Source organism: Genypterus blacodes, unplaced genomic scaffold (genome assembly GCF_046128005.1).
Source record: "Genypterus blacodes isolate CSIRO-AG114 ecotype Tasmania unplaced genomic scaffold, CSIRO-AGI_Gbla_v1 ptg000214l_1, whole genome shotgun sequence".
In the NCBI taxonomy this organism is placed as follows: domain Eukaryota; kingdom Metazoa; phylum Chordata; class Actinopteri; order Ophidiiformes; family Ophidiidae; genus Genypterus; species Genypterus blacodes.
The window spans coordinates 4,113,216-4,125,000 of NW_027467013.1; the positions used below are offsets into that span (position 1 = coordinate 4,113,216).

Consider the following 11,785-nt stretch of genomic DNA (forward strand, 5'->3'; position numbering starts at 1 on the left):
TGACATCACCACCTTCAACGCTGCGGCTGCGTCTCTCATCTCTTCAGCTTTCTTCTCCAACTCTAGAAAAAGAAAAGAAAAAGTTATTTTGACAGTAATATAAGAAACGAGAGTGAGAGAATAAATGAGGCTGTGACATGAAACTGCTTTTTAAAAAGACATTTCCTCTTGTGCCAAACCCCTGACACACTCCCTTTGTAGCGTCTCAACCTTCTCATTAAAGCTTCTACTTCACCTCTCTGCTGGGCCGTCACCACATCGCCCATCATCCCAGCAGCCACCATCACTCTGAGGGCCAGGTCGTAATCTGTTGAAAGGGAAGTAACGTTTCCATCAAACCCAGGGTCTTGTAATGAAGAGGCTGTGTAGTCACCAGCCCGTCCTGACCTGTCGAGTTGTTCTCACCCTCCTGACTGGCCTCGTCTGACTCGATCCTGTGAGAGACGTCGCTCATCTCGCTGACGAACTGGCTGAAGATGCTTCCTGTGCACCGGGCCTGGTTGCAAACTCTCCAAAAGGTGGCAGAGTCAACGCTGCCCTCTAAAGCCGGGGGAGGCAAGGCAGCAGGGGGCGTGGCAGAGGCACGGGGCTGGGGAGATGCAGGGGGTGAGACAGGGATCGAGGCAGGGGGCGGGGCAGAGGGTGTGCAGGCTCTGTTGGGGCTGTGAGGCGAGCAGGGGAAGTCTAGCGGTTCACAGTGGTCGATGTCTTTATAGGTCTCTGGGTTCCAAGCTAAGAGCAGAGACACATTATCACACTTTGTATGTTTATATGTCAAACTAACTGTTACATATTCCTGATTGACTTGGTCAGTCATACCTGTGTGTATGGGTGGTGCCTCACGCGTCTGCAGCAGGCTGACTGACTCAGCATCCTGAGGGGAAGCAAATCAAACATCTTCATACAGAGTCTGAGCTGAATACAAAACCATACCTAGTGTTTAGATACGGTACGTGTGTATGAAGCATGAAGTATCATCCCGGGTTCCTTTGTTGAATCTCCTTGTTTCCAGTCTGAAATTCCTGATGTGATCTGATATGAGGAGCTGCAGTGACAGTTACTGCCAGTAGATGTCAATGTTGAGTCATCAGTGTTTCAAACCCAAAGGAAAGATGAAAGCAGCCACACTCAGTTCTGCAGTAGAGGGTGACACGGGAGTGGGGTTTCACTCCTGTCCCATCCCACTCCCATGTGTGGAGTGACGTACCTGACGCAGCTCTTCCTTGACCACTACTTTCTCGTACTCTCCTTCAACGTGACGGGAGACTGTGCGCGCACACGGCAGAATGTCTCCCACCTGCACGTTCCCTCCGTACTTTGCTCCGATGTCGAGCAGCTCCTGTACGACGCTGACGAAATCTCCCCCCTCTACCATAGCAAAGGGTCCGAGATCTTGGCGGCACATGCGAGCGATTTTCTTTGTCAGACGAGACTTTACACCCGATGGTAATTTGCGTTTTACAAACGATGAGATGGTGAGCTGATTTTCCCCCGAAGTTAACTTGCACGTATGCCTCTTGAGACCACTCGTCCCTGACTCAGTGGTGTATTTGATAATTATTGAACACGTCTTACAAGCGGCATACTGCGTGTTCATTCCGGCACACTCGACTCTCATGAAGTTAGGAATAACCTGTGACTTCCCTTCCAGTGGTTTGAGCGTAACAGAAAGGTCGTTGTTGCGGACTTTCCGTTGCAACTCATTTTTTGTCTCATCAGTTCCTCCGCTGCCGGTACTTGCTCGCTCCATTGCTGTTTCACTCTGGCTTCTGGCGGAAAGCAGCGGCGGGAAGCACTGTTGGCTTCTGGGCCATGTAGTTCTTTTGACTTGCGGTACAGTGTAGGCTTACGGAACAAAAACTACAAAAATGGCGACTATTGGTTGGTTCCCGCTCCCGTCTGCTCCTGTTGACTTTTTATCCTGTCCCGTCCCAATCACGTGATTAATAGTAAAGTTTCCTCCCGTCCCGCGAGAATCCCGTAACCCGTGGGATTCCCGAAAGAACGTCAGCCTCTACTCTGCAGTAACGCTGCTCAGTGGCTTTGCTTCTACAGACTCTTGGGTTCATTGTACGGATGTAACAAATAAGTGTGTGAGTATCTGGACAGTGAGTGTGTGAATGTGTGAGTGCACTCTGTAGTGTCTGAACTCACTGAATGTTGGTGTTTGTCTCCGTTTTCATCCACAGGTTTGTTTCCTAAAGACAGGAACAGTTCATGTTTTCATTCATGTTGACTACACCCCTACACATGATGTGCTGCTGTGAGAGCGTACCTGAGGAGCACCCGGTGAGAATCTCCACATTTCCACTGTGACAAAAACACACACACACACACACACTCAGTTATAATCATTCAGGTAAATACAAAGTTAAAGTGCTTCTATTGGTTGTTGTTTTTACCTGATTGACTGATAAAGATTTGTTGCAGAAGTGATGAAAATGAAATGAAAAGAAGTTAAATGAGAGAGCGAATCACTTCACCTCTTCAGGTTTCAGTCGACGTTTCACTGAAACATTCACAGATCAACTCACCTGCTCTGAAGACGACTTGGCATCTTCATCCATCACCAACGGGCACGACGAGTCTACAGGCACATCTACAAGCTCATCTGGAACAAGCAGGGTCACAACTGTTACTCACACACACACACGCACACGCGCACGCGCACAACCACGCACGCACGCACCTGAGCTGGAGTCTTCTGTCTTCCCATCCGAGTCGTCACGTGTGTGTTTGGATGGACTCCCTTCCTGTCTGTGAATGAAGCAGAGGTGTTCACACACAGATTTCGCTGAATGAAAGACACAGTCTGCTCGTTTCTTCCAATCCAGCTGCCAATCGTCACACACTTACTCGTCGTTATAAGACAGGCGTCTCTGTTTCAGCAGCAAAAGGAGAAAGAACGACATCAGTTAGTTTAGGTTCAGGATGAGATCATAAAACATCTGGTCTGTGAGGCGTCTTTGTACCTTGACCGGCGCATTCTTCATCCTGTTGTAAGAGGATGGTCCAGCCACTTCACCATCACCTGTCCACAGAGAAGGACACACTCCTAATCATCTAACCTGCCAGGTAAAGATAAAAACATGTCTGAAATGAGGGACTCACGCTGGCTGAGCGGCCCTTGACACCACAAGGGCTTCGGTTTGGGTAACCTTGGTAACCCTGCATCCATGGTTGTAAGAACAGGGTCACACACAGACTGCAAAACAAGAAACTACTTGTATGAACACGCCAAAGTGACCGTTACCGTCTCACAGTGGACCTGATGAGAGTAAACATAGAGCAGATATCGGCACTGAGCCGCTGCTCTGTCCTCTCATCACTTTTCTCAACTCAGCACGACCGCTTGGTAAAATCAGGAAAAGCGCCATGGGTGCATAAAAAAGTTGGATCAAAATGACTCAGACAAACATAACGTACTTGAAGCTACCTGATTCTAAAGGATAAATCATTCATCATCTCACCTTAGGGGGTCCTGCTTCTCTGGTCTCAGGGGCTCTGGTGGAGACAGACTCTCCATCTTCAGCCCATAAACAAAGAAAAGATGTTAAGGATCTAACAAATTATAACGCACATTTAAGGGACAGAAGCCCAAACTCTTACCTTTGTTTGTTTGCTTGTGTTTACGGCAGTACAACCTGCAATAACACATGAAGGGAAGAGATCAACGTGTACAACTACAGGGCTGCAGGTAAGGATTACTTTTTAAATGATTAATGTACAGATTTCACATAATTCAAGGAGTCGATTATCTATTACTCAATTAATATAACAATACTTTCCCCAAAATAAATATCAAAGATGTATCATTAATATTTTCATATCTTATTCAACCAGCTTTCCTGAAAACAAACGAATGTAGAGAAAGAGCTCTCCACTCACTCACAAGTCAACTTTCAACATTAACACTAACTAAATCACTTTTAAGTGACTCCATCAGAAACACGCCCCGCATGTTGACCCTCCTGTGCTCGGTGGGCGGGCTCACACAGAGTAAACACTACACCGGACTTACGGTGCCGTCTTGCCGCCATCTTGGCACAGCGTTCCTGGGTGTTTTCTCTTTAAGTGTTCTCGCATGGCGGTGGTGCTGCTGTAAAACGCCATTTCTAGTTTGCAGATCGTACACTGCACTAGATTACTCGGTGTTTGTATAAAATGCTCCCACACTTTAGAAAACCTAGCGCGGTTTCTCCTGGCCGCCACAGCAGCGGCGTGTTCACCGGCCGAAGCCATACTTTCACCTGGCGCGCCTCTTACGTCACTGCGACGCGTCGACGTGTATTTATGCAAATTGCCGTATTTCCGGATACTGCGATTGCATCGACGCGTCGGCCCAGACCCCCACAGCGTATTTACACATATTTCCCGTTGTCTTCGTCCTCCAAGTTCTCGGCTCCGTCCGCCATCGCACAGGGGTAATGGAAGGTCTTCCTGCAGCGTTTGACCTCACAGCCCGCGGTGGCGCCACTCTTTTTACATCTGTCACAGTACTGACACACACGCGCACACACACACACACACACACACGGGAACACACTGGTAACACACAGCAGGTGTTTAAAAGTTAAAGTGTGATGGTCATCAACACTCAACCTCACCAGTTTGCTTCCTCGTTTCACCTCCTCGTGCACGTCGGTGATACAAAATCCGAACAATTCATCAAACTTGGGCGAAAACTGGCAATAAATGCCGGAGGAGTACAGCTGCAAACAGATGTGACAGAGGCGACATCAGATACGTGACGATGAAGTCACACGGTGACATTCTGTTATTTGTTTGACTTCATCCTCATCTATTAACATGAGCTGCCCTGCTGCCATTTGCACAACAATATTAAATCTTTAGACATTCCGCTATGCTGCTAAGCTAACACAGGCGTTATGTTCTTATTTACCAAGCAGTTCTGGTGCGCAGTGACGTCGCCTTTACTAGACAGCGGGCCGGTCACCGCAGTCTCCGCGGCCCGCAGACACAGCGCGCAGGACCCCTCCTCCGTCCTCCTCTTCTTCTTCTTCCCTGAACCCATTTTCATCGAACAACGATGGAGGAATAGTTTGATTCGTCTGTTACGGTGCAAGCGAGTCTGTCCGGCCGTCACTTCACTATTTGAACGAGGCGCGGCCACTTGAACTTCCTTGTAAATGTCTGCTCTCAAAGTTTCGGTTTCATTTTGTGGTTGCCAGGTTCTGTTCTTCCGTTCTGTCCCCCCATTTATGCAACGAAACATAAACCGTCTAAATTAGAATATTCTAGGGTTATTATTTTGTTTTTATTAACCAAAATGATTTAATTATTTGGTCGAGCTCTCTTATTCATGAATTTGAAAATCAATTTCCAGCGGCGTCGAGTCGGCGTCTCCTAGTGCGCGCGCAAGCACACACACACACACACACACAGTTCAGGTTCAGTGGCTGAATTTCTTTTTATGTAAAAAGTCACAAATTAGTGACATCACCATACTTAATGTACAATAGAGCATCTCAAATAAACTTTTCATCACAGAAGATAATGAACAATATCTACATTCAGCACAGGGTCCCTCCATAGGGAATAAGTTAGCGCTATACAGTGATTATTCACAAGAAGAAAGGTTTCATACTGTAGCACACGATGAGTTCAACCATGAGTCCATCTGACAGAAGCTCATTCACTATTGGCAGCCGGACACAGAACACATGTGCACTGGCAGACTGACACAAATGGAAAGAGCAATAAAAGAAAAGAAAAATGTGATAAAATTAACATTTCTTTTAAAAAAAAAAGTACAATAACAGTGGCGTCACAAACTCCTATGGGAAGTACTGCAGATGAACACCAAGCTGGCAAGCCACAGAGAGCCAACATGACAAATTCATCCACATATGGATGAAATAGACCAATAGATGCATTCGCTGAGATCAGTCCTGCTGGCCACACATCCATCTATTACAATAGAAACACATGGATGATCTTCTCCTCACACAGACAAACACACAAGCTTATGAATAGAAGACGACCATTTTACTGGAGTGGGGTTTTCTCTGAGGGGTTCATCTTCAGCGCGTCATGGCAACACCGCCACATCCACAACACGTGCCATCGCTTCAACACACTGACACACTCTCAGTGCGAGTGTGCAATTAAAAAAAAAAAAAGAATAAAATAGTTTTCAGTTAGCGATGGCAATACAGCACAGGGAGCCACGTGATGCAAACGGGCAGAATGGCGGCAGCGATGGCGTGAATGCTGAGTCTGGATCCACGCATGGCCACTGCTTTGTGCCCCGGGGGAGGAGGAGCCGCTGGTGAGCTGGAGATGAAGGAGGAGCTCAGGACTTGATGTCAGAGAAGCTGGTGTAGGTCTCGCTGCAGCTGGACGACGTGCTGAGGTTCCCAGAGCCACTGCCCTCTGCTTACACACACACACACACACACACACACACACACTTTGACTTAATTCTGATGTACTGTACCTGAGATGTCGTCAGGTTGTTCTTTACAATCTCAAGAGATCGTTGAGTTTGCAAACATGTCAATTTTGATGACATACTAGTCTAAATATAACATAAACAGTATAATTAAACATCTTTGAACGTCTTGCTGTTCATACCTGAGCTGGTGAGTGATTGACAGGACTTGGACTTTCCAATGAGGCTGAGGAGATTAGCAGCAGCGACCCAGCCCTCCTTGCAGGTCCTCAGGTTACGCACAAACCTGCATGAACAAACAAAAACACAAACGCCTCCGTCATTGTAACAGAACAGTGGAAAGCACACGCATGATTTCCCTCAGGGAGCTCAAGCCGGACTTACCACTGGCCCTCGTTCCCCTCCTTCACCAGCTCCACCGTATCTCCGCTCTTCACTGAGACCTCCTGGGCGCCGCCCTTGTCGTAGTCGGCCACCACTGTGTATTTGCCGGCGCACTGCTCGGAAAAAAATCAAAATCAAGGCAATGAATGACACAAATCGATGTGTAACTGCATCTTTCAGTGTTGACGATACACACAAAGAAACACACACACACACACACACACACACAGATAGATTGATGTATGTCAGTGACTCACCAGCTTCTTCCCGCCATCGTCCTCGGGGTCAGAGTTCAGAGGGTCCTCGGCACTGGAGTAGCCCTCGTTCTCCTCTGAGGCATCCAGAGACAAGGAGGTCTTGGTCCAGCCTAATGACAGACAGGGAGAGAGAGGTCAGCATGCTTGTAGCACCTCTGTGCAGCGTGACATCAAACACGTGTGTGTCTTACAGCGACAGATCGGTGTGAGGGAAGTGAGAGGAAGACCCACAAAAACCTCTTTGGACCAGAGAAGACAGAGAAGTCCATTATGACCTGATCAGTCCCAGAGCAAATCCACTGAGAGACCCACCAACGCATGCAACTCCGATTACAGACTCTGACTGAGGCAAGCCAGTGAATAAAGTGTCAGGCGTCCGTCCCTTCAGATCTCTGTGAATCTGTGATCACGTGTGTGTGAGACGTGGAGACGTGGGACAAGCATAGGAGACATTCAGAGAGACGGACTCTAAAGAACAACGGTGAAACGGTGGACCAACACAAACGGCGTGCTGGTGCCATACTGGTGCCAGGGTACCTCTCCACTTTGCATGTAAGAGACTGGAGGTGCTGAACCTCCTGGAGCTGCTCAGGTGGAGGAGAGGAGGACCTGCATCTGCATGACAGGAGGCAACGGAAACAAGCCGGTCACTGCGGAGGCTCCAGCCCAGGACATGGGACAGAGACCTGGGCTCATACTGACGCATGAGGGGAACCACCTCAGTGCCTCTCAGCCCCCCCCTCCAGGTATCACAGCTCACACACCTCACACACTGTCTGAACCGGCCAGGGTTCTAGGATAAGTTCAAGTCGGGGGTTACCTTTGAAGCCGAACGGCGTGGGATCGCTCTGCCTCTTGGATTTGTGATCGGGGCTCGTGGGAGATCCTAAGACAAGGAGAGAAGAGGAAGATCAACAACAAACTGGATGAGAAAAAGCTACAACAAAGACCTGATAAGAGGCCCAACTCTACTGCGGCATGTTTGATTCTTTGTGAATGGACGACTACACTTTGCTACGTGATGTTAGTTCTAGAGCTGTGTGATACCTGGTGAGGCCAGAAGCATCATGGGTAATGTTAAAGGTTTACCATCATTAGCTGAGAGCTCTGTGGAGGGAAAGCATGCAGTGTTTGAACCTACTGGCCAAACATTTGACTTCCCTAAACTCATTGTGATTGATAGTCATTCATATGTGGAGATGAAGATGAAGACGAAGAAGCAGCCTGCAGTTACCTTTTTGAGCTTTGAGGTTACTGAAGCCCTGTAAAGTAAAGCGCTTTTTAGCCACGGCAGCTCTGTCTGAGGTCGGACTTGTGACAGCCTCATCTGGCCCAGTGGGGGAGGCAGTGAGGAAGAAGAGAAATGAAGGAGGAAGACGGAAGAAAGAAGGATGAAAGAGGCAAGAGGGAGGGAAGACAAGTTTAGGAGGAGTGAAACAACAGAGGGCGAGAGGATTAACAGATACGGATTAATCGCAAAAAGAGGAGAAGTAAAGATGTCAGAGAAGCAGATTTGCACCAGCGAGGCAGATTTGTGTGTGTCTGTCTTTGTGGACGTGTCTCTGTCTCTCCACTGACCTTTCACTGAAGGCTTTGGAGAGGAAGAGGAGGTGGAATTGGTGTCAGGGCTGTAGGTCTCAGCCTTCTTCTCCTCTCCCTTCTTAAAGCTCCTCTGACCCGTCTTAAATGGACTGCAGGTGGACAAAAGTGGACAAGTAAGGAGAAGCGTCCATCATTCAACCTCCGAAACTTATGAGAGGATGTACAAGAATCTTAGAATAGAACCTGAACGGGACAGTTGAAGCAGACTGACCTGAGGCTGACCGTTCCACTGGAGACAGGCGGGAACTGGAAAGCTTGTTCTGGCGCCCTCTGCTGGCTGGCTACTAGAACACAACGTTCACAATTAATACAGAGACAATAACAAGGATTTTGTTTATTATGAAAAATGGACACTGTACCTCTGCAGGCCTCCAGCTGAGTCGTCAGCACCTTCCTGATCTCATTGACCCACGTGGTTTTTACATCGGCTGTTGGCGCCTGAAATGCAAATCAAAGTAATAATTAAGAGGTGGATGTAAGCGGTGTTTGCATCGTTTACCATCTGCGCTCTCTGGCCTCACACACCTGAACAATGTAGACCTCGTCTCTCGAGTTACACCACACCTCAAACTTCTTGTCGTCGCCCTTTGCATTCTCAGTGATGCCAACTGCGCTCATCTGTGGCCAAACAGATCGTGGTGATAAATGAGAGTCTCTTATGGAGTTAGATGAAGAAGAAGAGGTGAAGACAGTGAGACTCACGCTGAGAGACTGTTTGAAGCTGTATGAAGGAGCTTTCTCGTAGCCTTCCCCATTCTCCTCCCTCCTTTTGCAGAAGAGCAGAGCCTTCTCGTGGAGGAAGAGGTGCCTCTGCATGGGCTTGAAGCGGGCCAGATCCTTGACCTTGGCGTGACCTTTCTTATGCTCTGTCCACACGCTGAATGAGCCCTGCATCAGCAGCTTTCCCAGCTCGCTCAGATTGCCCTGTAAATGTCCCAGAGTTGGATCTTTCCGTCTCCTCTTGGTGACGCATCTCTAAGCCTGTTTACTGTTTAATGCCTCACCTCATATCCTGTAATGGCGATGAGGTGCATGGAGTCGTTGACAGCCTTGAGGATGCCCAGAATGGATGTCAGCGCCTCCTGCAGGTCACCAGTCCCCTCACAGCCTTTACTGTACTTCAGCAGCTCCTGCAGACGAGAAGCAGGAGTACGATGGATCCAAGAGGAAAGCTTACTTAGCAGCAGGGTCAGTCAGAGGTCAACATGTGGGCTCGTACCTTCAACAGCAGCTGATATTTGGTAATTCTCTGAACAGGCTTCAGTAGATATGAATCCAAGCCCAGTTTGTGCTCCAGCCTCTTCTGACACTCCTGGAACAAAACGGGTCAGTGTCAAACACGAGACGCAAATTGCAAAACCTGGCGGCGATGTGAGGAGCGACCGGCTCACCTGGAAGAAGGCGCAGTCGGAGCACTGCCTCCACAGGCTCTCAGAGCGAGGCTTGTTGTGACAGTACTTCTCATAGATCTGCAGGTCTGTCATCTGAGGGGGGTAAGCCAAATAAATCATACAGGTAACGTCAACATCATCATCATAATCTCCTTCAGCATCAGTACAGTTGGAGTCGCTGGTTTTAGATCTCACTCACCCTCTCTAGGAAACACCTCCCCACCAGCTGGGGGCAATCTGTGTACTGCTCCAGCTCCCTGAGAAAGGTCCTGTAAGGAAACATACAATACAATCACATGTAACTGATGAAAAAAGGTGCAAAAGATTTTTAATCACGTTTTTATCTTTGATGGCAGCCAGAGGGCGCTGTTTTACCTCTTGTGGAAGTGGTAGATTTCTGGCATGTTTCCAAACAGAACCTCCTTCTTGTTCTGTAGAGGGGCAGGCATGAGGTGAGCCATGGCTGGGTTCTCCATCTCAGCAGCATAGCCCTGTAACACACACAGAAGCTCCTCCACGTAGGCTCTCTCCGTCTCCAGCAGCTCGTTCATGACGTGTCTGCAGAGAGACAGAGACGCGGGGGACAGACATGTAAGACGGAGGACAAAAGAGATGAAACTAATCTCACGATTCAGATGTAAACACAAATGTCTTCACCTTCTCAGTATGGCCAAGTTCTCCTCCTCCTCTGACAGGGAGACGTTTCTGCTGTTGCTGCTCTCATTCTGCTGGTGATTGTCTCCCTGAGGAAACACACACACACACACACCCACATCACACACACATCACTACGATCAATCGACCAGCGACAGACTGCGTCAACATGTGAGAGACAGAATTTAGACTCACTTTCTCACAGCTGACTCCGCCCCCCAGCTCTGCCTCTGAGCTTGTGTTCTCCTTCTGCCCTCTGTGTGCTGTGGTAGGGGACAAGGACAGAGGACAGGGGACAAGGACAGAGGACAGGGATAGAAGACACAGTCACAATCTGTAAGGAACTCCGTGTGGTACGTTCAGGGGCCATAGGGGCAGATTCTGACACTGACCAGGTGATGTGAGGGGGGACTTGATGAAGGCTTCAGGTCTGGGGGCCACAGGCTGCACTGGTCTGGTCTGCTTGGCTGCCAGTTTCTTCAGGCTGACCCTCCTCTTGTCAAACATGTCCTGCATGGACGTCTGCTTCTGGAACGCCTTCTCCACTTGGTCCTGGTGCGGCCAAACAAACACACAGGTTAGAAATGACTCAGCAGTTTAAATGAACAATAACAATGTATTATTCCTGTGTTAACTTTGGTATCGTGAGTGTGACTGAGTGTGACTGAGTGTGACCGGTGGTGTCATCTGGCTGTACCACTTGTGTTACACACACCACAGCTTGAGAACCACTGAATGTTATTGAAGGTATTGGTGTTGGTGTTCGTACTCTGAGCTGCTGATTAAGCACCGCCTCATATTCCACCCAGATGGTGTTCAGGTCCGTCAGTTGGTTCTGCCCTGCGTTGTCCAGGTAACGCTCCAGTTCCTGCAGGGCGACCTCTGCCCCTTCATGCGACTGACACTTGTCTACTGGCTGAGACGCCAGCAGGTAAATGCCATCGTCACACCACATGGTCACCTGTGGGAAGAGAGGAGGAAGAAGAAGAAGAAGAACAAGAGGATGGATTGGTTAAAAACAACAACAAAGAAATGGTGTGTGAGTGCGTGTAGCGTGTGTGTGTGTGTGTGTATGCTCGTCC

At 48.6% G+C, this 11,785-nt stretch overlaps 2 protein-coding genes across 4 annotated transcripts in view; both read right to left on the minus strand.

Moving 5' to 3' along the window:
• Positions 1-649: 649 nt before the first annotated feature.
• Positions 650-5,183, minus strand: phf11 (PHD finger protein 11). The gene is made up of 14 exons (XM_076170124.1): positions 4,904-5,183; positions 4,608-4,712; positions 4,366-4,499; positions 3,610-3,644; positions 3,471-3,526; positions 3,112-3,205; positions 2,973-3,031; positions 2,857-2,879; positions 2,690-2,757; positions 2,535-2,611; positions 2,276-2,310; positions 2,155-2,198; positions 820-874; positions 650-732 (listed from the first exon to the last, which is right to left on the minus strand). Exons 1-12 carry the CDS (start codon positions 5,039-5,041, stop codon positions 2,180-2,182), a joined length of 843 nt encoding a protein of 280 aa, XP_076026239.1. The 5' UTR covers positions 5,042-5,183; the 3' UTR covers positions 650-732; positions 820-874; positions 2,155-2,179.
• A 229-nt stretch (positions 5,184-5,412) lies between these two features.
• mcf2lb (mcf.2 cell line derived transforming sequence-like b) overlaps positions 5,413-11,785 on the minus strand; it is a 21,739-nt gene continuing 15,366 nt past the window's right edge. Inside the window, exons 12-32 of one of the 3 annotated variants that reach the window (XM_076170118.1) lie at positions 11,473-11,664; positions 11,096-11,255; positions 10,899-10,966; positions 10,707-10,792; positions 10,425-10,607; positions 10,249-10,318; positions 10,050-10,142; positions 9,878-9,970; positions 9,663-9,788; positions 9,361-9,582; positions 9,184-9,276; positions 9,018-9,096; positions 8,870-8,939; positions 8,635-8,747; positions 8,291-8,383; positions 7,877-7,942; positions 7,594-7,671; positions 7,057-7,166; positions 6,800-6,912; positions 6,598-6,701; positions 5,413-6,396 (exon numbers count right to left, since the gene is read on the minus strand). In XM_076170118.1, coding sequence (XP_076026233.1) covers positions 6,317-6,396; positions 6,598-6,701; positions 6,800-6,912; positions 7,057-7,166; positions 7,594-7,671; positions 7,877-7,942; positions 8,291-8,383; positions 8,635-8,747; positions 8,870-8,939; positions 9,018-9,096; positions 9,184-9,276; positions 9,361-9,582; positions 9,663-9,788; positions 9,878-9,970; positions 10,050-10,142; positions 10,249-10,318; positions 10,425-10,607; positions 10,707-10,792; positions 10,899-10,966; positions 11,096-11,255; positions 11,473-11,664 — 2,292 coding nt within the window. In that variant the 3' untranslated portion in view covers positions 5,413-6,316. Of the gene's footprint in view, positions 6,400-6,597; positions 6,702-6,799; positions 6,913-7,056; positions 7,167-7,593; positions 7,672-7,876; positions 7,943-8,290; positions 8,384-8,634; positions 8,748-8,869; positions 9,097-9,183; positions 9,277-9,360; positions 9,583-9,662; positions 9,789-9,877; positions 9,971-10,049; positions 10,143-10,248; positions 10,319-10,424; positions 10,608-10,706; positions 10,793-10,898; positions 10,967-11,095; positions 11,256-11,472; positions 11,665-11,785 lie in introns of all 3 variants that reach the window. The other 2 variants (XM_076170119.1, XM_076170120.1) reach the window with 2 other exon arrangements.

What these genes read in the sequence shown, in the direction of transcription:
- phf11 (XM_076170124.1), bottom strand. Translation starts at nt 5,041, where the DNA reads ATGAAAATGGGTTCAGGGAAGAAGAAGAAGAGGAGGACGGAGGAGGGG. An exon ending in GAAGACAACGGGAAATATGT is followed by an intron (nt 3,645 to 4,365) that starts GTAAATACGCTG and finishes GTGTTATTGCAG; the next exon opens with GTTGTACTGCCGTAAACACA. An exon ending in GACAGAAGACTCCAGCTCAG is followed by an intron (nt 2,612 to 2,689) that starts GTGCGTGCGTGC and finishes TGCTTGTTCCAG; the next exon opens with ATGAGCTTGTAGATGTGCCT.